Source organism: Dicentrarchus labrax, unplaced genomic scaffold (assembly GCF_905237075.1).
Source record: "Dicentrarchus labrax unplaced genomic scaffold, dlabrax2021, whole genome shotgun sequence".
Classification (NCBI taxonomy): Eukaryota; Metazoa; Chordata; class Actinopteri; family Moronidae; genus Dicentrarchus; species Dicentrarchus labrax.
The window spans coordinates 15,638,085-15,662,144 of record NW_026136703.1 but is presented as its reverse complement, the minus strand read 5'-3'; the positions used below and the strand labels follow the sequence as shown (position 1 = coordinate 15,662,144).

Genomic DNA, 24,060 nt, shown 5'->3' with positions numbered 1-24,060 from the left:
TCATGCTGACGCTCCAGTTTGCTCAGTTTGCTTTCTGAAAACTCCCCTCTTCCTCTTTTTAATCCTCTGAGGGAAAGCAGAAAGAGGGAGAGAGAAAGAGAGAGACCAGCATTGAATGCTGACAGGGACATAACTTGCCTTCCCTGCATACCTTGTTTACAGTCTCCCACCCTGCTGCTATACCCTCCTCTCTCAATGGAGCCATAAAAAACAAATAGGGGCTTTTAGAGAAATTGCCTGTGCACTGAAGATTAATAACAGTTGCACCAGTTCACCCAAGAAAGTCTCCAGAGGCAAAAATGATATTGGAAGATTAAAAGTGCCACATCCCTAAATTGGAATGATTCAGAGCTCAGGCCGCTTTCTAACCAGCTTATTGAGAGTCAAGGCCTTGGTCTATCTGCCAGACAAAGAGGATCATTAAGTATTTACTTCTGGATGAGGATCTGCTGCATGCGTATAATGATGAGCTGAGTGTGTGATCGATCCTCTGTGTTTAAGATGGAAGCGTGGTGGCCCAGGAGCACACAAAAAGACAGTCCATCCTGTGTTAGGTTAGGCCATCTTTTCATTGTTTGTAACCCATTCATTTAAGTAGCCTGATGGCAGGTAGTAAGGAGAGGTCCAATTTGACCCATTACTATCAAACACAAGAGTAAGGTGCAGTATGAATCTTTTGGCCTGCTACTGGGCCTTTCATTATAGCTGGACACCTTTTTTTTTAAAAAAAAAAAAAAAAAGAAGCATAGGTCTATGCACCCTGCATACCTCATGATAATTAAGAAGATTAGGTAGCACGATTAAGGTATAATAAATCATCAGAGGCATCTAGTCTACCTCTGGAAGAAAAAAACCCAGAACAAATGAAATGAAATGACAACAACAAAAAACACCAATGAAAATAATCACTATAATAATATTTCCAAGAGAAGTCATTTCCTGTTTTGCTGTGATATTACTATCTTTATAATAATTTGATATATGCCAACTTTTTCAGCAAAATAAATAAAAGGTGCAACCTATTCAATGCTTACTGTGAACACTCAGACTCATCCTCTGCTGACTAACCACGACACTTGGCTCTGCACATTTTCAGCAGTGCCTGGGATTTCTATGGTAACAGGGAAACACACGTCTCCGCGGCAACCAGACCAAAGCGTCTCTGACGTTGCATAGCAACCACTACAAAAAACAACGGGCGTCACGTTTTGAGAGCCACACAAATATTAATTAGTTAACGTTAGTTAGCAACGTCGCTCTTCATTTTCGGTTAGAATTATCAGAGTTATCAGCACTTTCCAAGACAACACCTGTGAATATGTTGAGGAACAAGACGGAGCTAAAGACAGAAGGCTTCACCGTGAAGGCCACTATGAAGAACTCCGTGGTGAGTGAAGTTATTTGATGTTCCTAACGTTAACCTAGCAAACGTTCGGTTAACGTTAGCTTTAGCAGTGTATGTAACATTAAGTTGGTCTTCTTTATTCTGAAACAATTGACTGACAGCTGACTATAAAGCATATGGAAGTTGTAACGAAATATAATGTGATATATGGGCCTAAAAAAGCGCATATTTAGCTGAGGTATTTCATCAGTAATGAGTTTTAGCTTGATAGCTAAAGTTACACGAACAGCGCTTTTGAATGTTTCTCAGACAAGAGTCGCAGGCTGAGTTGTGCTTTTGTGTGGTAGGTTACATGAACACTGATACTCTGTACTCCCACATGCTGCCATCAGTGTGGCACCACTATCTAGGTTAAGTTACAGTTGATGGAAAAGGATGGAGGGAGGAGGCAGCCTCTTACTTGCCGCTTTAAATGATCCTCTTACTCTTTCTTCCCCTCTATTGTTATTCAGCAGAACCTATCATCTTTGTGCAGAGCAAAATCTCAAATAGCCCACAGGAAAAAAGGGAAAACCCAGAATGCCTGAACATATTCTCAACAACCATCCTTTGGCTGCTTCTGTGCTCTGTGTGTGCGTGTGCATGTGTGTATATGCACAAGTGTGTGTGTAATTCTTTTGGTCAGACAGGCTTGGGTATGTTTCGCACAAGTATGGAGATTATAGAACTCCAAAATTATCCAATAACTTTTATGGGCTAAAATGACACTTTTAGAACCCATTCAAAAGCTATAACGCAATGATTAGGCACTATGAAATTCAGAAGCCATATGCTAAGAAAAATGCAAGTGTCTTTTTTTATAACATCTTGGAGATATCACATTAACATGAAAGGGGAGTGTTTTATAGACTAACATTCTTGTAGGGTGGTTTGAGTTGTACGCAGCACATAATTCTTAAAAGCTTAGAGTTGTATATTTGCTTTCCAAGCCACCAATGCTTTTATGTGTTCTAAAGAAACTATTGGGCATTTATTTTTGTACGGGAGCCCCTTGGCATATTCTGGGACAAACAAACAGAAGCTTCGTGTACTATGAGTTTCTTGCAGAGCAGTCCCCATTATGGACCTCCTTGTAGTTAAAGTGTGCTAAAAGAAATTGCAAACGACAGTGATGTTGGGTCTTGCTTTTAGCTCATTTCTTGCAAACGAAGATGGATCAGGAAAGTGTAATAGGTTTGTATCGCAAAAGACATTAGTCTTTATTGATGAACTGCATAGATTGATCAGCAAAACTAGCTTGCAGCTGAAAAATAGATTAATATTAGAAATCTGGACTAGTTGTATCTGGGGTAGGTTTTCCGTACCTGAATCTGTGAATTTATTAGATCAAGTTGGGTTAAATTTCTTGTCTCGGTGGTCCGTAGTTTAGTGTACTTGCAGAATTGTGAAATGGACTAAATTTGCATGACTGGTGGCTTTAAGTATGATCTTGTAAAATTAGGATGATGCGAACCTGGCTTTTCCCTCAGCTGATGCTGTTAGCCACCAAAGGCCACTGAAAGATGTATGTGTAGCCTTCTGCTGTGCTCTCTGGCAGATGTAGTAGGCCATACAGGAGCAGCTATGGTGACAGACTGCAACCTCCCAGCAGCACATTTTACACAGGCATCCTTCCTTTGGCATGCATAAACCAGAGCTTATCGGTGCTTGTGTGAGGTTATGTAAATGTAATGTGCCATCACACTTTTTTGAAACCTTTTTTTAATTTTAGTCCTTCTCTATTGTTGATATTTTGAACTGTACAAGTTTGATTCACTACACACAAAGAAGTCACTGTTAGACTTAGACTGTCAGCCCTACTTGACACTGAACAGTTGCTCACCAGCAAGTTCAGCTGAAGTTGTTCACCTTTTTGTCATTAGGAAGACTACCCTGCTTCAGTTAGTGTGAGGCGGAGAGTTATTTGTGCTCTGCTCTGTTTTAGGGGTATGCAGTATCATAATATAAGGAACACAGCCTGAGATGCCTCACATATTACTTACACAGTGGCAGTTGCAGCTGTTGAGCAACAAAGCATGTCACAGACCGTCATATTGCCTAAATTGACAGATTGAGGCATCCTTTTTTTCCTTCTTCTTTTACTCTCACTTGCCTGATCTCTCAGGCAATTATCCCCAACCTATTTTTTTTTTTTTTAGAGACAGCACCAAGCTCTTCATTAGAATCTCTTTCTTTAAGGGTGGAAATGAAGACAGGTGGCTTACAGTAGAAATGTTTATTTTCTACATGCAAACTTGGCAACATGTCATTGTATTTGCTTTGTTTTTGTCAGGGATATGTTAAAACCTTCTACTTATTCAGGAAGTTTCAAGATTGCCTTATATTTTGATTTCTTTTGTTTTGTTTTGATGCTGTTTATGTTGACAGTTTTGACTTGCTTCATGGTGAAACGAGAGCACTGCATCTGAAGTTGAGGCATCCTTGGTCAGCAATAATTTAATGAATGAATTTAAGGAAAGTGTCAGTTTAATATTTTCTGTCAGCAATCCTCCGGCTTTTACTTCCATATCTTTTCTACTTCTAAAATGTTGACTGTCCAGTCTTGGGTACTTTGATGCAAACAATTTAACTAGGTCTTCCTCTCTGAGCCACAGAGCTTTTTGCAGACAGCTATTGCCTTATTACACCCTTAAAAGAATCAGTATCTATGTGATAAATAGAAGTGGAGGAGCTGCAAAGTTCTGATGACAACAGTAAATACTTGAACATTAAACTGCCGCTATCTTTTTTATATGACAGGGACTGCCTTGAGATGCAAAAGAGGCATTCAGAGCTATCATTGACTCCCTCCTCCTTTTTTGAAGGTCATAAACAAATCTCCTGTCAAGAGCCTTCACAAAGAAGGCTCCGGCAAAACCCTTTAATATTCACCATCTCCCCGGAGGATAGGATACGTCTGATACATGAATGATACTCCTACACTGCCACACCACTGGCTAAATCCGCAACAAAAACCATTACATTTTTCAGGGGCTTGCTTGTGTCTGTTGCCTTCTGTTTTTTTCCCTCCCCTGTGGTCACTGACATATCGCTCCAGAGAGGGCAGCTTTGCGGGGAGCTGTGATTTGTAGGTAACGACAAGGCCATTTCAAGCCTTGAAAGGGTATGGGGACTTGAAGCATAGGCTTATTATGCTTTAAAGTATTTGTGGTCATAGAAATTGAATCAATAGCACAGGCTCCTGAAACTCTCCCCCTTTTTTTCTAATGATTCATCCCCAAGCATTTAAAGAGAAAAAAAGATGCACTTTACATTCTGGTGGGAGGTCGTCACCTTGTGTTTCAGGCAGAGAGGGGAACAAAGCTGTTATTTTCTGTGTCAGAGGCTTATTCCAGCTTGGTGAGAAAAATAACAGGGGTTTGGGGGGAGAGTACAACACCTGCATTGTGTTGTGACAGGAATTGACATGAATACACATACTGTACATTGGCAACATCGCAGTTGACACAGATACGGAAAAAGAATATATTGATTTTCTTATGTTATGGGGTGTGTAATATTGATAAAATTGTCTTTTGTGATATAGTCATATGATAATATTTGTTTTTGGGCGAATTAAACACCTGATTTTATATATGTGTGTGTGTGTGTATATATATATATAAAATCAGGTATTTAATATATATATTGATGCTGTTATACCAAATTAAGATAATTTAAAAAACTACTTCGTACTTAAAAAAGATAGAAAATTAAGGATGCACAGATTGGGAAATTCTGGGCCGATATCAATGTCTAAAACAAACAATTTGGCCGATACCGATATTTCTTTTGTTGTTATTTATTCGCCCTTTTGTGGAAACAGAAGAATATATGAAGATAAGCCACACACCGTCCGTGCTGTTGCATGGAGCACATCTGTATTTGCATATAATTTGTGCCAGTGCTGGAAACTGGAGCTGATTATTTCTCCAACACCCGAGTTGGAAATAACCAACACAACATCTGGCCAGCGCAAGATCGATGCGACACAATAGATAAACATCGGCCACTGACATCTGAATGCCACATTATTTGCAGATGGGAAGATGTCAGTCAACGAGGCGAAAATCAGCCAGTACAGATGTTCGGCTGATATACTGGTGCATCCCTATTAAAAATCTAATATTGCTGTTTTCGATTTCTGATATTGTCACAATAGATGTTTTTCACGGCAGAGATGACACATGTTCCATGCCATTTAAATGTCTCAGTTAGCCACGCCATTAAGCCAGCATGCACAATAATCGAGCTCTGACAAGACACTTAAATGAAATGCAGTAAACATTAGCATCATTAATTACACCTGTGCTTCTCCTACTGTGACAGGTGGAAAAACCTCTAGAGAATTTGAAGGGATAGCTCTCACGCCATTAATAGTCTTAGAGTACTGTATATAGTCACATTGCCCGACCTAAATCAGCAGTATTTTTCGTTTATTTCTAGCCTGATAATCAGACAGAACTGCCATTTCGTTTTAGCCTGACATTGTGACATTTTCGTCCTACAGATGTCATTTTCAGTTGACAAAGACAGCTGCTACAGTAAGAGCAGTTAACTATAACAGCTTTCACATTAATATAAAAAAAAAACTATAGCGCTTGAAGAGTTTTTATTTCTGTAAGTCAACTTGTAGAGCTGTATCGATCATATCCACGCATTGTGGCCATAGTCCACCTAGAAAGCTGATTTGTTGACTGTTTCACCAACCTGCGAAAATAGCAGTCTGTGGCTAGGGATGGAAATTGATAAGATCTTTTTTATACCAATGCCATTATCTATTCTGCTTATCAGTCCTATTCTTTATCTATTCCCTTCATTGATCAATGTTTAGTTTTCTGTGTGGGGAAAAAAAGTGGGCCTGCACAGGTTTTTAGTGTTAACACAACTGTTTTATTATCTTGAAGTCTGAACACAGTAGAAACAGAAAGCGAGACATGACTAAGGTGTGCAAAAGCTCCACTGCCTACCTGCGTTGTTTTAATGTTATTATAACATATTTCCCCTTGCTAATGGATTTGCTGCTCAGTTGGGAGCAGTGGCACTCCTGCGTGAGTGTCAAATAAATTGCATTCCTGGAATTTAAGGCCATGTTGTGTAGAAAGATGTTTCAGCATAGTGCTGGTGTTTCCACTCTTACTTAAAATTATCATTTTACAGACATTGGTGACTACTACTACCACAGTATTCACCTTTCTTTGTGAAATAAAGCCATGCTTTGGACCATTTCTTCCCCTGCGCCATGACTCTTTCTTGCTGCCAGTTTCCAGCAGAGTTGACACAAGTTTGACGTCATTGTTTTGCAATGTGTAACTGTCACTTGCTGGAATCAATTGATCTGTTCAGAGGCATACGATTTAGATTGATCAGACAGTTTGGAAACGGTTCTCAACTGAAACTGGTTCTCGATTCTCATTCCTACATATGGCACTCATTTTAGTCGCTGAACAAATCAGAGATGTGGGCGGCGATTCAAAGGTGTGGAACCAGGCTAGTTTATTCTATCTCTCATAACATTTGGTCAATAACTATTGAGTTCACTTGAGATTAGAGATCCAGATATGGTACAATTGATTTATAGACACTTGTAGATGTGGAATATGTGACCTTAGATCTTCATCATGCCCTATAATTGATTTATGTAGTCTGTAATTTGCTGGATGTTTGCCATAACACATCCTGTAATATTTCCTCCTTTTGTGTACTGCTTTTACACTTTAACAAAGACCATCTCTGGGGATATTTTCAAGGTCGTAAGTGTCATGAAGCAGTTTCTCTCAGGATATTCTCCTTTATTAAAAGACATGAAAGACAGGATGAAAGTTCTTAATGTCTTTACTCTCTCCTCTGTCCAACACTACATAGCCTATATAACACAGCACAAACGTGACAACATGATCTTCTTTGAGACAGTGTATTGCACAGTTCACCTGAGAGGGCAAATCGATACAAACTACACCTGATCCCAACCTTAACTTTCGCGTGGCGAGGTTCTGCAGATTGCTGAGCCAATAGACTGCTATTATTACAAGCGCACCTCATTTACTGTTTGCTTGGTCTCTGGGATAAAAATTGAGCTGGAGAACGCCATCCCCTAGTCTGCTACAACCCTCCCCACAACCCAGCCAACACCTTTCCCCCCAGCACCACCGCCATCCCTGGCTCACCCCACTAACCCCGGGGGACAGATGGAGACTCCATGCTAGCAAACGTGACCTCCATATCTTATTCCATACCTCCCCCACAGCATCATCATTATGTACCTGAGCAGATGTCTCAGTCCCCTATGCTGTCTCCCTCTCTGTCTTTATCGTTCTCTCTCTCTATCTCTGTCTTTATCTCTCTCTTTCTATCTCTGCAGAACCTTCATTCAACCAGGCAGGTCCCTGAAGATTAAAACAATGAGAAACAGTGGGTTAACAGACAATTACTGTACATTGTAATAAAACCTAAACTAAATCATAAATATAATAATCATAAATAATAATAATAAAATGGAACAGAACATAGATGCACTCTATGTTAAACTTATTATTCTCTTTATTGAATTGTACTAATTTTGCCTTTAGTAGATAGTATAGAGCTATGTTTTGTTAAGATTGTGTCAGAGATGTGTTGAGTCACATCTCGGCTATTTGCCTTTGACGCTATTACCACTGAGTGCGATCTAATAAATTAAGCCATCTGATAAAATTAAACAAGTGACAGTTTAGAATTGATCTTTGATTAGACTTTAAATAAGTCAAGAATTTCAGTGCAACCTGATTAAATGTAATCTCTCTTTAAATTGCAATATAAACATACTTAAAATGCTGTCTTAAATTTAATTTGGTTTAGAATTAATACAGATTTAAAGGTTTGTCTAATAGGCTAATGTCTCAGTTAAACCTTGATTTTAAATTATTAAATCCTTTCTTTTATCCACTGAAACGCCAATGGGTGGAGAAAACATAAGCAGAACATGAACACAACAAGGATAAATAAGAAGAAATAAGCCCATTGTCAGTTATATGGATAGCAGCCAGTTGTTGACCAAGATTGAATTCTTGAAAGCTTTTATGGAGATGAATCTGTCTATTTATTATTTTCACTCACAGTCAAAATCATTCTTCCCCATCACTCCAAACACATTTACCTGACACAGGAACTCATAATGTGCCCAGCGTGATACATAAATTGACCATGAAGCCGTCTTGGCTGTTTTGTGTCCATGTTGTGTGTGTGTGTGTGTGTGTGTGTGTGTGTGTGTGTGTGTGTGTGTGTGTGTAAGCCTGCCTATAAAAGTGAAGGCAAATTGGGCAAACTTTCTGCTGTAGATTCCCTCACCTGTCTGCCAGCCTGCCTCACTTGAACTGCCTCGTGGAAGTGTTTTCTAAACCAGTGGTGCTTGTAGACACATGAACCATCGCACACGCGGAAACTGTTTTTGTGCATCCATCTTTCCTTCCCTCTGCTCCTGTGCGCTCATCTTATCAGCACCAGAAGCCTGTAGTCCATCCCGGTAAGCAGCTGGGTTATTTGAGGAAGAATTGAGTCATGGTAAAACAGGTTAAATTGGCAATGGGCTCCGGAGGCCTGCTGCCGTTTCCATTACTATCGATCAACCACGGAGCCTAAAGGCCTTGAGTGGACGGAGCATTGGCTGACTTGGAAATCTTACAGTTTCCCCCATAACTTTGGACTTTGTTGACTTTGGCTGCCTTGCTCCTTACTTTTAAAGCAGTGGGGAAAGACTGACCCAAATAGAAGCACATTTTCAACAGATTAAAAGTGACTACTAAGTTTGGGAAGACTTTGCTTTGGCGTTTTTGATCACATTAAAAACATCTACATTTCAACCACGTGGTGTATTTGGCAGAACTTGGTTTCTGTGCCCCATGCTCCTCACACCAGGTATCAACAGATAGATTAGGATATAATTGATGGCACGCTATCTGAAGTGCATGACTGCTGAAATGTCTGTGACCTTTTCCGCGGTTGAGGAAAACACCATCTGGAAACTTCAGTCAGATATGTAGAAGTATTTCCACAGCATTCTATCATGACCTTATAGGAAGTGCTCAGCTGATTAAGTCTATTATGTCTGCTTTCCTCAGAGCCTGGTTGACAATTACACTGGCCTCTGTGTTTGTTATGTTCTCCTTCAAGCCCTTGTAGCTTGCATTCTAATTAGATGGCTTTTAATGGAGAATGTTTATTGCTCCTTGCAGGGCCTCTATTTTCCACTCTAGAGTTAATTAGCCTATGTCATGTGATAACCAATGCAGAGGACATCTAGACCTATGCCTCTTCTATGAGCAGCGTCCTTCTTGTATCAAAAGCAAGAAGGTATGGGCGTCAGCTGAACGATGTGCTTGTTTCCACTTAGTTGTCTTAAAAGATGACTACTTTGTTGTTGCAATATTGTACTTTTTAATAATTACTTTTTTTATAATTATACCTCACACATACACAAACACAGATGACACATTACATTACACCAGAGTTTCCAGGGAAATGATAAGGAATTAACATAAAATCAATTTGCTTAATATGTTGTCAGCTAATGATGTGTTAACCAGTTTTAACAGGCTTGGTGACTTTACGGAACAAAAATCATCTAAAAAACATTTTTAGTTTTGCTAACTTTCAAGCTCACATTATTTTCTGTAATTTTATTGATGAATACCACCAATATTATGCAAAGTTAAAAAGGACTTTAATTGATTGCATTCAAATGTGCTTGCAAATGTGTAAAGTTGTTGAAGTGATTTGTCTGTTTTTTTTTTTTTGACGCAGTAAATAATTTAGAACTCAATATGAGAACTGATAGCCAGACCTCTATTATAGCTGGAAAATACTAATTACCTTTCAAGCCACTCTGACCCCTTTTGTAACATTGTTTTTAATTGTAATTCAGATACTGTTTATTATGTTGTATCTGTGTCCTTAAGTGACTGCGTCTGTTACAAGTGACACATACTGCCTTAACGTCCATACTCCAGACATAGAAGTCAGCCAAAGTTAAACGTAAATGAGGCTATGCTTAAGTGTATTACACTGACAGGACATTAGCCATTTATTCACCCATCCTCCATCATTATCAGCCATCACACTGACTTGTCCTTGCTAGAGGAGAATAGGCCCTTATTAGATTTCTAATCTGCTGGTGTTAGGCATGTGTTATACACTTTACTACAGGATCATATGTGGCACCTCACATACTGCCTACATCAACATAATAGGAACCAGTAGCAGAAAAATCAATGTATCTGACAAACAATGTTATTCCATTCCAATAATGCCATGGCGGCCTTTGTTTCGCTGCCCCCCCACTTTGAAAATCTTTTAAAATCCCCATCAATGCAATAACACAGGCCTGACCTTTTGAATTTTTGCTGACCAGCGGAAAGACCAAAATGGGCTGTATGTCTGTAAACCCTCAAGGACAATGACAAAATCCACTATGCATTAGTGATACATAGCAAATGCAACCTCATAAATGTTTGAAAACAAGCATGTTGCAATACAAAAAATGTTTCTGTCAGAATACTTATTATTCTCTAAAGAGAAGAAGAATGGGAGGTCAGAGCAAAAGAGCAGTAGTACCACCATCTTTCACACTGAATTCAGTTTAAAACGCACAGCAGCCAACTTCTTAGATGGCGCTCCAGGGCTGTAGTGTTCTTCACCCAGTGCCAAGTAAACCTGCAAAACCTTTGAGATTTCAAGTAGTGTGTACATTCCCTTCAGAATTCCACTGTGGATTGTTCTAGCTGTTTAGCTCATGCCTTGCATCCAGCTGAGTCAAAGTGCTCCCAGTTGTAGGTACGCTGGAGGCAACGGCTGTGCTTTAGCAAGCTGGAGAAGGCAGGGAAAGGGAAGGGCTGGAAGGCAAAAGTACTCCGATACTGTCAGAAATTATCCTCATCACGGCCTGGCACCCCTCTGCTCCAGCCACCTCTGCTCATTACCCTCGCCGTCCGGAAGCACAGAGCAAATTCTACTAACGAGTGTTTGACCAACACGCCGTGCTGTAGCAGAGGGAGACAGGCAACCTGTTTATGACTCATTCTCTCTCCCTCTCTCTCTGTCTACCTCTCTCTCTTCTACTTTTTTCTGTCATTTTTTTCCCCTCTCTCCCTCCCACTCCCTTAAGACAGGAGGAGAACAAAGGGAGAGACCAAGAAAAGCAATATAACCTCTTGGCCCTTATCTGCGGAGCACACCAGAGCATGTCTGGCCTCAGACACGGCTTTCCCTGTCCTTTTGAAGGCCCTCATCTCCCTTTGATTTCAGCCAAATGGTTCAGCACAGTGACAGATGCTCAACTTTCCATCTGTCACTCTGACACCCATCTCTTTAGTGTTGGTGAATCTAACTGACTTTGTTTGGACTGTCTGTCTGGCTGTCTGAATAAGGCTGTGACATGGATGCTGATGTGAGTGCTAATGTAAGAGATTGTGACTAAGACCTTTACTTGAGACAGATGAAAGAAAACTCCCCGACACTTTTTTTTCAGGGTTGTCTGTACTGTCTTGTCCGTGTTTTTTACTTTAACATTTTAGACATTTAGTTGATGCTCTGATGGTGAGTGATTTAATGAGTAGTCTAAGGGTCATCATCACATTACCTTGACAACATTCCTCTGAGATGGCCCACAAAAAGACATAAAAATTCAAGCCAAGGAGAGTCGTAGAAGGCAGCCTTTTTATGAGAGGAAATTAGAGTGACTAGAGGGGAAAGATATTGGAGAGCGAATATGATTCAGAAGGGAGACGATGACGTAGCACACCTCTTAAATAGATGAGGGCTTGTTTTATGATTGAAGATGAAAGGGGATTTTGCTCTTCAGACTGATCTTGGGAGGTCATATTTAACTCTTGTCTAAACAATAAACAGTCATACATCCTTTTTAATCATTGCTTTGCTGTGGTCTGTTTTTGAGATCTTTTGCGTCAACTGTAAAAGCTTGGCATCTGACGCCGAGACTTAAAACACACTGACTCGCTTTTATTGTAGCAAGCAACAGATTTGCTATTGCTGATTCACGCATTCTTGATTTATGGTTGTCATCAGTGTTGTGGGATAGAGGAGGTGGAACAGAAAGACTCATACTAATAGCCTAGACACCTGTTTCCCTGTCAGAGCATCAGCAACCTGCAATGCAGAGCAAGAGGTGGAAAAGTGGGAGGGGTGATTGGAAAGATGGATGGATAGATGAATGAATTGTAGGAGCAGGGGTTGACAAAGATGAAGTAGACGTGTATGACTTTCATGCGAATCCTGCCCTCTATATAATAACCAGGGGTGGCTGGCACAAAGCGCTTTGGGCATGTCTTTGCTGTAGCCCCTTTTTTCATTTGTTTGCTTGTGTGACTGTGCGCACGTGTGCCTCTTTGTGTGAGTGCCTCCCTGCAGCTCAGCTAAAAGTGTCGCCTCTATGTCTGAGAGAGCTGCTGCAGCTAGCACAGTGTGAGATTTGAGGCGTTGAAGAAGTTGCCTGTTTTCAAGGCATCTGGGGGAGCAAACAGATTTTTTTTTCTCCTTTGTCTCCTGCGCTAATCCAAGGATGGACTATCATTCAGAGCATTATCCTTGCAGGAGGTCTCCATAACAGACCTCTGTTCCATATATATCAGTGACTGTTTCCTTTAACAACCTCTTCTGGGAGCCCCTTTCCCCTTTTAGTCTGTGGAGTAAACAAATTCTGGATTAAGTATTGTATGTTACATTCAAGTAAGGAAAGGAAAACGGAGTAGATTTAGTGTACGTGTCTGTGTGTTTATGTGATTTTTTTTGTGTGCAACTCAGTTGGGCAGACTATGTATCTTGGGTATCTACTAGCAGGGATTTAGCCTTCAGTGTGCTTTCCACCCGTTTAATTTATGTAAAGGTCAAATTTCAGAGCACGCCGGGCTTTGGTCTCTGCATGGTGTCTCTGTAAGCGAACCTACAGCATCGTTTTTAACAGACGGCCTTACAGGCAGCAAGACTGATTTCCAGGAATAGAAAGTCAAACTGGGCGTGTGATAAGACCAAGGGCCTGGGGTTCATTCTGCAATACATACTAATCACCTAGATAATGTTCTTCACTGTTAAACAATATTCCCATATCAGAGGTAGAACCTGTATCTCTTGCCATGTGCAGTCTGCTTATCTCCCCATGCCCCCCTCCGCTCCTCAGGGATCTGTCAGTGTCGGGCTACCTGTGACACTTGTGAATGTGTGGTGGCTGTGGGGTGGTGAGGTTGCAGACTGACCTGCTCTCTCCTCTCTCATCTCTGTGGCTGGCTGTCTGTCTGTGGCTCTGTGGTGAAATCGATGGCCTCCTGCTGCTCCGGGTTCGTCCCTCTCCTATTCCTCCTCCTGTGGGCTTGTTGCTGCCAAATCAAACCTTCCACAGTTCCCAGCGACGCTTTCTGGTGTTTGGCCACAAGTACTTTCACCAGCTTGCCTATCTCACCATGTATCTGCTCATCTCCATGCCCGGTTCCAGCCTGCTTGGCCATCTCAGTATTTCTCTGTCTGGCTGTTTCTATGACCGCCTCCTTATCTGCTTAGTTGACTGTCTCCTTACTACCTGCAAAACAAACTTAGGTTTCAACTTTTGGATGAGTCATGCAGCTATTCTGAGCTCTGCCTGTGACCAGCACTCCATAACCACTCTAAAACAAAGAGTATCATTACTGACTTCAGGAGCATTAATATTCTATGAGGTGTTATCCGTCAGCCATAAATTAAATGCAGTTATGGGGATGTTTATTGACAAGAAGCTACTTATTTGATAAATAAAACTGGGAGGACAATAAATTCTCCTTTCTCAGCAGCAGAAGTGGCAACTGCAGCGGGTCAGGGATGTAGTTTTCTTCTGTGTCTCATTAATTTCATGGCCCAGCACAATGTTTTAATACCTTCAGGTGTCGTCACTGATTGGGGCTGTAAAGACAAAGCATTGGATCAGTGCGTGTCTCTTAAGAGCCAGGGCTAGAAATTGTGCTTTCTTCCTTTTGCTGACACACAGACATATACGCACTTATATACCAGTACATGCATACAAAAATTAATACATACACTAATCGGAGTATACAGGGCCCTCGTGTGAGGATGTGGGGAAGGACACATAGAGAATGCCTATGTACAGTGTCCACAATTTTGTGCTACACCCCTGTGGCCACGTATTACAATGTGTTGTGATTAACAACTGAAAAAAGTCGGGGTGCAATGGATCACGGATTGTATCATGATCACAGATCAGATAAAAAAACATACTATATTTACTATATCGTAGTATACTGTAATACATTTAATATATCAGTATACACTACAGTACCATAATACTACACTTTTTAGTCTCACTCAATGTCTCGCCCACAGCACCATCTGATTACTTCGGTGAGCGGAGCTGTGTGTCAATGGGAAAGCAGCAGATATTTCCGAAATTGCTATAAATATCTTATTATCGATTTCTTTGATGACAAGCAGTTACACCGCTGAAATCATACCCAACGGGATTTCACTCAATGGAGAAATCAAAAAGTGATGGCTTTGAAATCTGTCTTATCTATCTTACACGTACATAACAGCGGCAGTAAAATTGTATTTCACATTATGATGGTTCAATTTAGTCTGTGGTTCACATAGGTGTTGAATGGTGTGAGGTGGTCCAACTAAAATCCATTGCACCACAAGGAAAAAGATCACATCATATGATAAAATGTCAAACTAAGGCTCAAATCAGTCGATGAGAAGTCAATCAATTAAGTATAACAAGACTATGAGACAAATTATATGGATTTAACACAACCTGTACATGTGTGGTGTACTGTATACATGTTTGTTTACATGGTTTGTATCAGTGTAGATGCCCATTGAAAGTTCCTTTTGATTTTTAGTTCAGACTTGTGTGAGTCAAGTTTAGCCTCATGGGTCCAGTGCATGTGGTTTCCCGTTCACTTAACAAGTAGTCAGAGCTGCTATATTCCGTTTTTTGCCATGCAGGCTGATTCACTCTGAGCCATCATCTCAACTGTGGTTTGGTGATATGAATCAGCCAATAGGGCTCTGTAAGCACAAGGCTGCCCTGCTGCCTGGCTGATAAGTGGGCCACACAGAGTAGATGGAAAATACTCAGGGCATTCTCACTCCTCTCTCTCTCCCTCGTTCTGTCTTGCTCACTCTCTTTTTCTCACACCGAGCCTATTTCACTTACACTCCCCTCGCACTCCTACCTCAAACTCTTTCTTTCACATCCCCTTAACGTCTCCCTGTGTCTGTGCTGTTCTTTTAAGTGATGGGGTTAAACTAGAGGAGACAGAAAACAGTGGGGTGCTCTTCAATGCTTGAAGCTTCTTTTTGAAGTTCGTCTTTAAAGTTATCCCTCTTGTGCACAGTTCAATAGTAGGTGGCTGTCACTTGTTTCATCTGTGTGTCTTTGTAGTGACACAAGGTGTGTAGTGTTGTCTTTGCCTCGTGGTGTCGTCATATTTCATTACAAACATCCCTGCCCTTGTGTCTGTGTGCACAGTACAGTTGATGCAAAAGCCTCTGACACAGTGACAATTGTAAAGCACACCTCTATGGTCCTGTGAGCTCTGAACAAAAGACTCTGTTACCTTTCATCAGTCTGTGGTTTTCCCGTCCAGTGAGAGCTCTTTACTCATTTGTTCTCAGCCTACCTTGTCTCTCAGAGCAGGGCTAATTTCTGCACATAATGAAACTCACTCGCAGACTGATTGCGCTTCTTGCTGTTTGGTCATGAGAAATTAATGGAGTGCTGCACAAATATTGCAGATTTATTCTTCTGAAAGGAATCGGCCTCCCACCAGTCTGTGTTGTGCCCTGCAGAGGGAATGAGTAAGCAAAAATATCCTGTCGGAATGATTGTTTGACCATATAGCAGATTCCCTAACAGCCTAAATACCTCCATTATTTTGTCTGTGTCTTGTTAATTTAAATGCAGTTTGAGAATAAAGCATACATCTCTAAGCCCTGCTTGTATCCCTGGTGGCTGGCGGGCAGGCAGCAGACTGGGCTATGGCGGAAAATGCCCTGTAAATAAAGAGAGCTAATTTTGTTGCCTGTGGCAGTGATGTGCAAGCTGACCTTATCAGGAGAGCCTCGGTCTGTCTATTCCATCCTCTGTGACTCACCTACCCTGCTCCCTCCCTCAGGAAAGGCGGCCTTCTGTGTGGAGCTAGATTTCAATAACCTCTCAACCGAGAACAGCAGTGAAATGCAGAGAGCGAGCAAGCAAGCAGGCGGGTGCCTACCCCCTTTGCTGCCTCAGTAAACAGGTGATGCAATGCACCTATGTGCAGTGGCACCTTTGTCCAGCTACAAATGTAATGCAACAAAATGCCTTTTTGCCCCTGACAGACAAGAGGCACAATGGTGATAGGAGATGGATGGAAATGAAAAGGGAGATTAACAAAGGCCTCATTTGAGGAAGTGCAGTAGTGATGAGAATGCAGGGTTGGCAATGAATTGACAGCCCTTCACCAGGCATCTATCAGAGGTATTCAGAGGTGATTTTGGGATGGTGGTATGCAGGCAGAGAGATGGAGAGATGAGAGAGAGAGAGAGAGAGAGAGACAGTGCTCGAGCTGGAGGCCCAGGCACGGTGATGGATCACTTACATGCTGCAGCAGCCCCACCATGCTGAACTCAACCCTCAGAATTGATGAGCCACACCTCTCCCCTTCTCCCTCTTCCTGTCATATCTATTATACCACCATCACCCTCCTCCTTTCTCCATCTCTTGATTTCGTCACTGTCTGTCTGTCTGTTCTTTCTCGTTCCATTTCTTTCCAGCTTCGTCACGTATCTCCCTCTGGTCCGTCTCACCCTCTAACTTTATCCCACCTCAGCCTCTCTCTTAATTTCTTTTCCCCCCTATTTTTTTTCCTTTGTGCCTTTTGACTACTGGACCTACTCTGTGTGTGAAAGTCAGGCAAGAGAGCCATGGAAGTGCCATACTAATAAGGTTAGAGGGAGCATCTCTGTTTCTCGTGGTGACACCTTTATAAATGACAGAAGCACGAGGCCCCGTCGGTGCTCAATCACCTCTGCAGGGGCTTACCCATGGGGAGCTCAGCATGTGTGATGTGTGAGTGAGTGTGTGTGTGTGCGTGTGTGTACATGTTTGTGTGTTATTGCCTCTGTGGGCTTGGGTCTTGCAGCTGCCAGGTTTACGGTGGAGCTAGTTGAAGTGGACAACAGCATTAGGGAGGAAACAGATCTGGAGGCAGAGTGAAGGCGAAGGAGAGAAATGACAGCCTGGAGCTCATCTGACCAGTACTGCCTTGTTATGACTCCCTGATGTGTGCACCAGGGGCACACAAAACAGACACTTCCTCCTTTTATTGCCTTACACCACGTCTATCTCTGTTCTGTAGTCTGTCGCCTCACAAGCTCGCTTTATGGCCTCCACCGAGGAGCAGGATGTTATCTGCTTATATAGGTCTATGTTATAGGCTCCTTTTTTCTATCTTTTCACTGTCTGTGTTTGTGTTTATGCCAGTGTTTTGGAACAGGGATGAATTTTGAATTACACAGGGGTATGCTGCGCTGCGTGGGGCTGCGCTTTCCACTTCATATAACAACACAACCACCTTTGTGGCTTCTCACACCAACAAATACGGGCAGAGTAGGGAAAAACAGGAACACAATGATTCAAATGTGTTTGGGAGACGTGCAGCGCTAAAAATTAGGTGACGTGCTGGATAACAGTTCAACAGAATCAGCAGAAGACAAGATTGAGTTAACACGATTGCGTGCTCACACATACAAGCCCGAACTTAGGGACATTATTGCTCACAACATGAACACTGTGTGCTTCTTACATGAAATGCTTTCCATGTCCTGTCCGTAAGTTCATGTGGCTTTTCTGAAGGCTACAAAACAAGAATCAAACTCTAGTTTTTATTACTGTAAGCTGCTCTGAGACAAACTAGGTTGGTGGCTATAGCTGTTTCTTTGGTAGTCAGTGATAGTGGTTTTTCTCTCTGCATGCAGAAGCTTTAGACCTGAATGTCATGAATGGCAGAACGGGAGCAGGCAGATCATTGGAATGGCATCAGGAAGCCGGCAGGTGATAATCTCCCCACAACGGTATTCCTATTACAGTTCTCCTTAAGCTGCTAGGAACTGCAGCCTACATCCGTTGCGGAGGAAAGGGCTGTGTTTGGCTTTTTCTAGTGTGTGCAGAGCCACCAGAAAATATACCATTGGACATGTATGTATCTTTCTGGCTGTTGGTGTATGGGCCTGCCAGTGATGATAATTAGAGAGAAGAAAGGGAAATAGCTGTGAAGCTTGCAACACCTCAGCCATGAATGCAGGCCATGGAAGTGACTGCGGCGTCATCATTCCTGACCATAAAAGCTGCTCCGCCAGTCAATGCAGTCTGGGTTCATTCTCTCCTTGCTGCCCAGTCTGAGCTATTTTTAGCCTCCCTGTGCAGCGTGGCTCAACCGCCGTCGTAGCTACCTGGATATGAGGGCTTTGTCACTCTTGCAGGCTGGAGCAGCACTGATCTCGCAAGCTTTACAGCTTCCTATTTCCACAGCAAGGACTGCAAAACAACTCCTGCAGTGAAAGGAATGAACAGAGACAGACAAAGAAAAGAGGGAAGACAAACAGATAATAGTGATGTATATTTCACAGAGCTGAAATGAAACAACAAAAGGCATTGCATTCTTGTATTGTACTTTGCGCTTGATGTGATACGACAGAAACAGTATTTTAATGAGGCAAGCTGACAATTAACTATTCATGGCAATGCTAAGTTAAAACAATTCAAACGATTATTGACTAACTGATTAAAACATAATTCAGGAAAAAGGAAAACTAGGAGCAATCTCTCTTTTTCAGAAGTGCACTGTTTACAGGGTTTTACAAAACAATAAATGAATGAATTTTTTTGTTACCGTACATGATTAAACACACCATTGCAACAAAAATTACACTCAAAATGAAAGAAGGGACTTAAAAGACAGTAGCAGGCATATATTTATAATTTGTTGTGATGGATTTCTTTTAGGCTATTACACTGAGCGATACTGAAAAGTGGCTTTTCTTGTGTTTTACATGCGTTGTTAGTCACAGACATTTTGTTAAGGTAGTCTTTCTCCTGCAGGTATACAAACCTGTGCCTGTTAATTCGGCATAATATTATTCAGTATTCCCTGGCATGGTAAACAAATGCTCCAAACACATTCATTTGAAATGACTGCGCCGCAATCCCACGGTGCATTAGGGCTGTTTGAATGAAGTGAGTGCTCAGAGACAGTCCCTTATAATAGTTTCTCCTCTTTTCTTGTGACTCTTGAGGCTAGCTGTGCAGGCACCAGCTACAACACGTCACACGTGTAACTTTAACTTTGTTCCATCTTACATCACTCCTTGGTGGCGGTTTTTACTGAGCTTCATTTTGTGGTTCTAGGCTTTTTTATATCTATTTTGTTTTTGAATTATGCAACAAACCGGCAACACTATTGAATGATGTAATGTAACATTAAAAGTACCGTTGAGTAGCATCATGGACTAAAAACCCTTTTAAAACCTCTCAAGTTGCACAGCAATCTTGGGCAGTCTTGCCAAAGATAACACATCCCAGTCTCACTCTCCTCTGCCTGTGGGCTGCTGTGGCAAAATTCTGTTTCTCCATGGGTGGTAATCTGAGGATTAATGACAGCAACACATCTGCCAGTCATGTGGCAGCGCGACACAGATGGCAGGGGATGCACACGAGGGACACAGACAGGGAAAAGATTTGCTCCAACATTCTGTCATTCGTCCACTACAACATGCTGTTTCAAAGCTCTAATGTTTTCAATCAAATAAATCCAAATTCCTCAAGTACATGAGTGGCTCCCACTTGAACAATCTCACCAATGGGTCTTCAGTGAGGAGTTTCGGTGACTTCCTTGATGGAGTATGAGTGTTTCTCTGCAGTTATTTTGGGGTATTTGGTCCTTTTGAGGCTGCTAAAATATGTGTCATTTTTTAACACCGCGTCTTCGTATTAGTGTCTTTTAACTACTAATAACAACATCTTTTGTGACATTAAACGGTAACACAAATTTGTTTGTCCTATTAGAAGATAATATCAAAATGACACTTTTTTATCTCAAAATCTTCACTCTCCCTCCTTTTTTGCTTCAATGTGTTGCATTTACTTACATCTGTTGTATGGTTACCGCCACCAATGGCACCCACAACAATAGCAGCAGACACTGTGGCTGATGTGATAGGAGTCCCGTTGGCTTTCAGTGGCACAGTAATAGCACATATCCAATATGGAGGCAGAGAAAGGATGATCCTAACAATGCCTCTGGCAGTGCCTCTGGCTACAGGGCCAACACACACACAAACGCACACGCAAGCACGCACTATCTGTGTTTTGCCTTCCTTAGAGGAGCTGAGGAGCAGGCACATGTGTCTTCCTGAATTACTTTTAAGGAAAGGCAGTGGGAGAGATTCTATTCTTGTAGAAGAAAACACAGTCAATTCTGATTTCATAAAACAACACTCTCACTCGCTGTGTATGTCTCATTCTGTTTATTTCTCTATTTTGCTGCTTTCTCTTCATTCCCACTTTCTCTATTTGTGTCTGACCAGGTGGTGGGTCCCCCGGCTGCAGGGGCTTTTCGGGAGCGCCCTTCCAAACCAACCACCTTCCGCAAGTTCTACGAGCGCGGAGAGTTCCCGATGGCACTGGAGCATGACACCAAAGGAAACCGCATTGCATGGAAGGTAGGCTCTGCCCTCTGATAACAAATGCTTATGGTTTTCATACGCTATTAATAAAAAGGCTAGGGTGCTAAATTTGCCATCAGGGAACAGAATGTGGATGGGGTAGGTAATCTCAGTAACACTAAATAACCTTTAGGAGCAAATGCAAAGCTATTGGGGCCTAATTAAAAGCTTGCAAAGAAAAGCATCAATCAGACCATGATGAAAACATCTTTGAGAGAACACCCAAGAATTCTCTGAGATGTAGTAGTCCTTGTTCACAATCTGCTTTTAAATCCACACTTGCTGTCAAACAGTTGTCATGGTTGGCTTTGAAGACTTGATAGGTGCTATGCAAACAACATTTATCGTCGTCATTATCAACTTGGCTGAAGGTGATGACAATTTCTCACATATTCACAGGTCCAATGTGGAATGTTGTCCTGTAGGAGGCAGTGTAGATTAGCTCACTTGAAGGCTCCCCCTGTCTCACAGCACCAATCACAGAATCCATCAATCACAAACTCTATAGGAACTCAGGGCAGTTGCAGCAAAACACAGGGAGTAATTGTATACGTATTTGTGTTTGTATTGTATGTGTGTTTGTGTGTGTGTGTGTTACACGCAAGCCTCCACAGAGCCATTAGGCTTCTGACTGGCACAGTGTGTGTGGGATGGATGCATTCTTCTAATCACCATGTTGCTTTATTTTAGCTCCCACAATGCTGCCAGCTATTCCATAACTTCCCAACCGCCGTACAGCAACCACTCTTAATGACATTTATTCATAGTAAGCAATGATAAATGAATCAAACAAATTATACCCTTTTCCTCCCTTTTCTCCTACTTCAAAGAGAGAAGGATGGGTGGGTGGGTGAGTGAGCTTTCTCGCTAGTTAGCTGTCTGTCTTCAGGTGAAAACACTGTAAAAGCTCTCTCTGTATGAATTATTTATGTAAAATGTTCAAATGAATCTTTGCGTTTGCAAAAAATAATGGATTTCTTTTGTGCTCTGCCCCTGAAAGAGCACTCAGAAAATGGGATGTGGTGTATGAAATTGTTGCTGTCATATCCAATGCAGCTGTTATGCTTATTGATTTCCCCCCAATACTTATACACATGCTCGTCATTTTTATAATCCTCTGCAAAAAGAGAGTTTATTGCTCAAGCCCATTTAGATTCTTTGGGTTCGTACTTTGACTGTGAACAAATGCAATATTTGTATGAGGCAATGTCTGTTTTAGTGGAGGAGATACATTTTCCCTATATGATTTGTGTTTCCTTGAAAAACAGTGTTTATCAGCCTTCTGTTTGTTTAAAGCAGTACAGGTAGAGATGATCAGCATTTGCTGTGTGCATTTGTTGTGTAGGTTTATATTTGGGAATAGTGTAACAGAGAGTGTAACCGTGATCGGAGTAAGTGGAGAGGGGCTGCTGCGTGTTTGCACTGAGCTGCCCTCAGGGCACAGGTTCAAGACGGCAGCTCAGGATCAATCCCAGTCTGAGAGCTCAGCCCCCTAGCAAATAAAAAGTCTGGGGAAAGTAAGAAAGAGAGAGAGTCTTTTTCGGAAAGAAAAATAAATGGTGTTGATTTAGTTTGTGGGCTGAGTACTCAAGCATAGACTGTGCACATGTGTGTTTGTGTATGTACTGTATTTGTGATCAGTTTCATCAGTTTGACTGTCTGCATTGATAAGTATGTGTATCCAGGTCAAGAGTTCAGCTTCCCTCCCACAAAGATGCTGTCTGCACAATGTTTACTTCTGCGCAGCAGCAGACAGTCAATGTGACCATGAAATAGACAAAGAGGCCTCATGAATGTCAGAACCTGTCATCACCTATAGCACAAGAGCCACTGGACGTAGAAAACTGATTTCCAGCTGTTGTTGAGTTACTCTTACAATAAAAGCTGGGAAAGTGACTGCTTTAATTGCTAGATGACAGAATGTAGACACGGGCAGGAACAAGCTTTGATATGCTGCGTCAGCTTATCAAATACTTAAGGACCTTTTTGAGCAAACTTGACTAACTTATTTACACACCAATCAGCAACTAAGCAACGTGTTTGTTTTTAGTTTCAAATCCTCTTTCTTGCTACCTGTGACATGTGAGGACCACATTCACTGGGGAATGAGGTTTTATTTATCAACTCCTGAAAAAATATATCTCAGTCTCTTTGGCTCCCTGTATGCTTTCAGTAAGAGCCACTCAATAAATACAAAACCACGCATATTCACTATACAGATGTCTATATATACTAGGATAGCTATAGCTACAGCTATAGAAATACAACATTGCTAGCCTGTATTTTGCATTTGACCACAAGTTCTCATCCACCTTACACCTTATGTCCTCGTTTGCAGTACACCTGGAAAATAATCTTTTAATGATGTGGCTGATCATAATCTTTCCAACTCCATCAGAAAAAGATTTCCTCTATGGAGCTGAAGAATGGAGAGTGGAAGGAAAAATGGCACTATCCTGGGATGGGCTGTAATCCACTCCTCCTATAAAATTACAAAACATCCGGGATTCTGCCTCACTTTCATAAAGGTCATTAAGGAATGAATTAAGGTGCCGAGGGTCCCAATTAGAAGTTTTTTATTTTTATTTTTTAGTTATGTTGTGTTTGAGCATAAACGTGCAAAATAGTGTTGAAAGTTTTGCCGGTAGTTGAGTTTGATTGAGAAACCAGTTCATGAAAATTGAAAGATGTGGTCCTTTAATATATGTGGTGTGAAAGCAATGAAAAGTGATCCACAGTTTAGTCCACACTGGCTTCTGTTGTGCTGACTGCGAAGACTTTGAAGAAGAGTTTTGAAGAAGGGGACTTTGTATAGAGAAATGTGATTTAGCAAAAAGAAAAACTGTAACAGGGAGTAATTGAAATCAATGTTAACATCAAAAATATTAACATAATGGGGTTTTTGATAAAGTACATGAATAATTGGGGAAACAGAA

The 24,060-nt window shown here is 41.5% G+C and overlaps 1 protein-coding gene across 2 annotated transcripts in view; it reads left to right on the top strand.

Annotated features, from left to right (window-relative positions):
- Window positions 1-1,163: 1,163 nt before the first annotated feature.
- Window positions 1,164-24,060, top strand: part of pacrg (PARK2 co-regulated) — a 125,429-nt gene continuing 102,532 nt past the window's right edge. Inside the window, exons 1-2 of one of the 2 annotated variants that reach the window (XM_051385928.1) lie at window positions 1,164-1,387; window positions 20,987-21,121. In XM_051385928.1, coding sequence (XP_051241888.1) covers window positions 1,319-1,387; window positions 20,987-21,121 — 204 coding nt within the window. In that variant the 5' untranslated portion in view covers window positions 1,164-1,318. The remainder of the gene's footprint in view (window positions 1,388-20,986; window positions 21,122-24,060) is intronic. The other variant, XM_051385927.1, reaches the window with a different exon arrangement.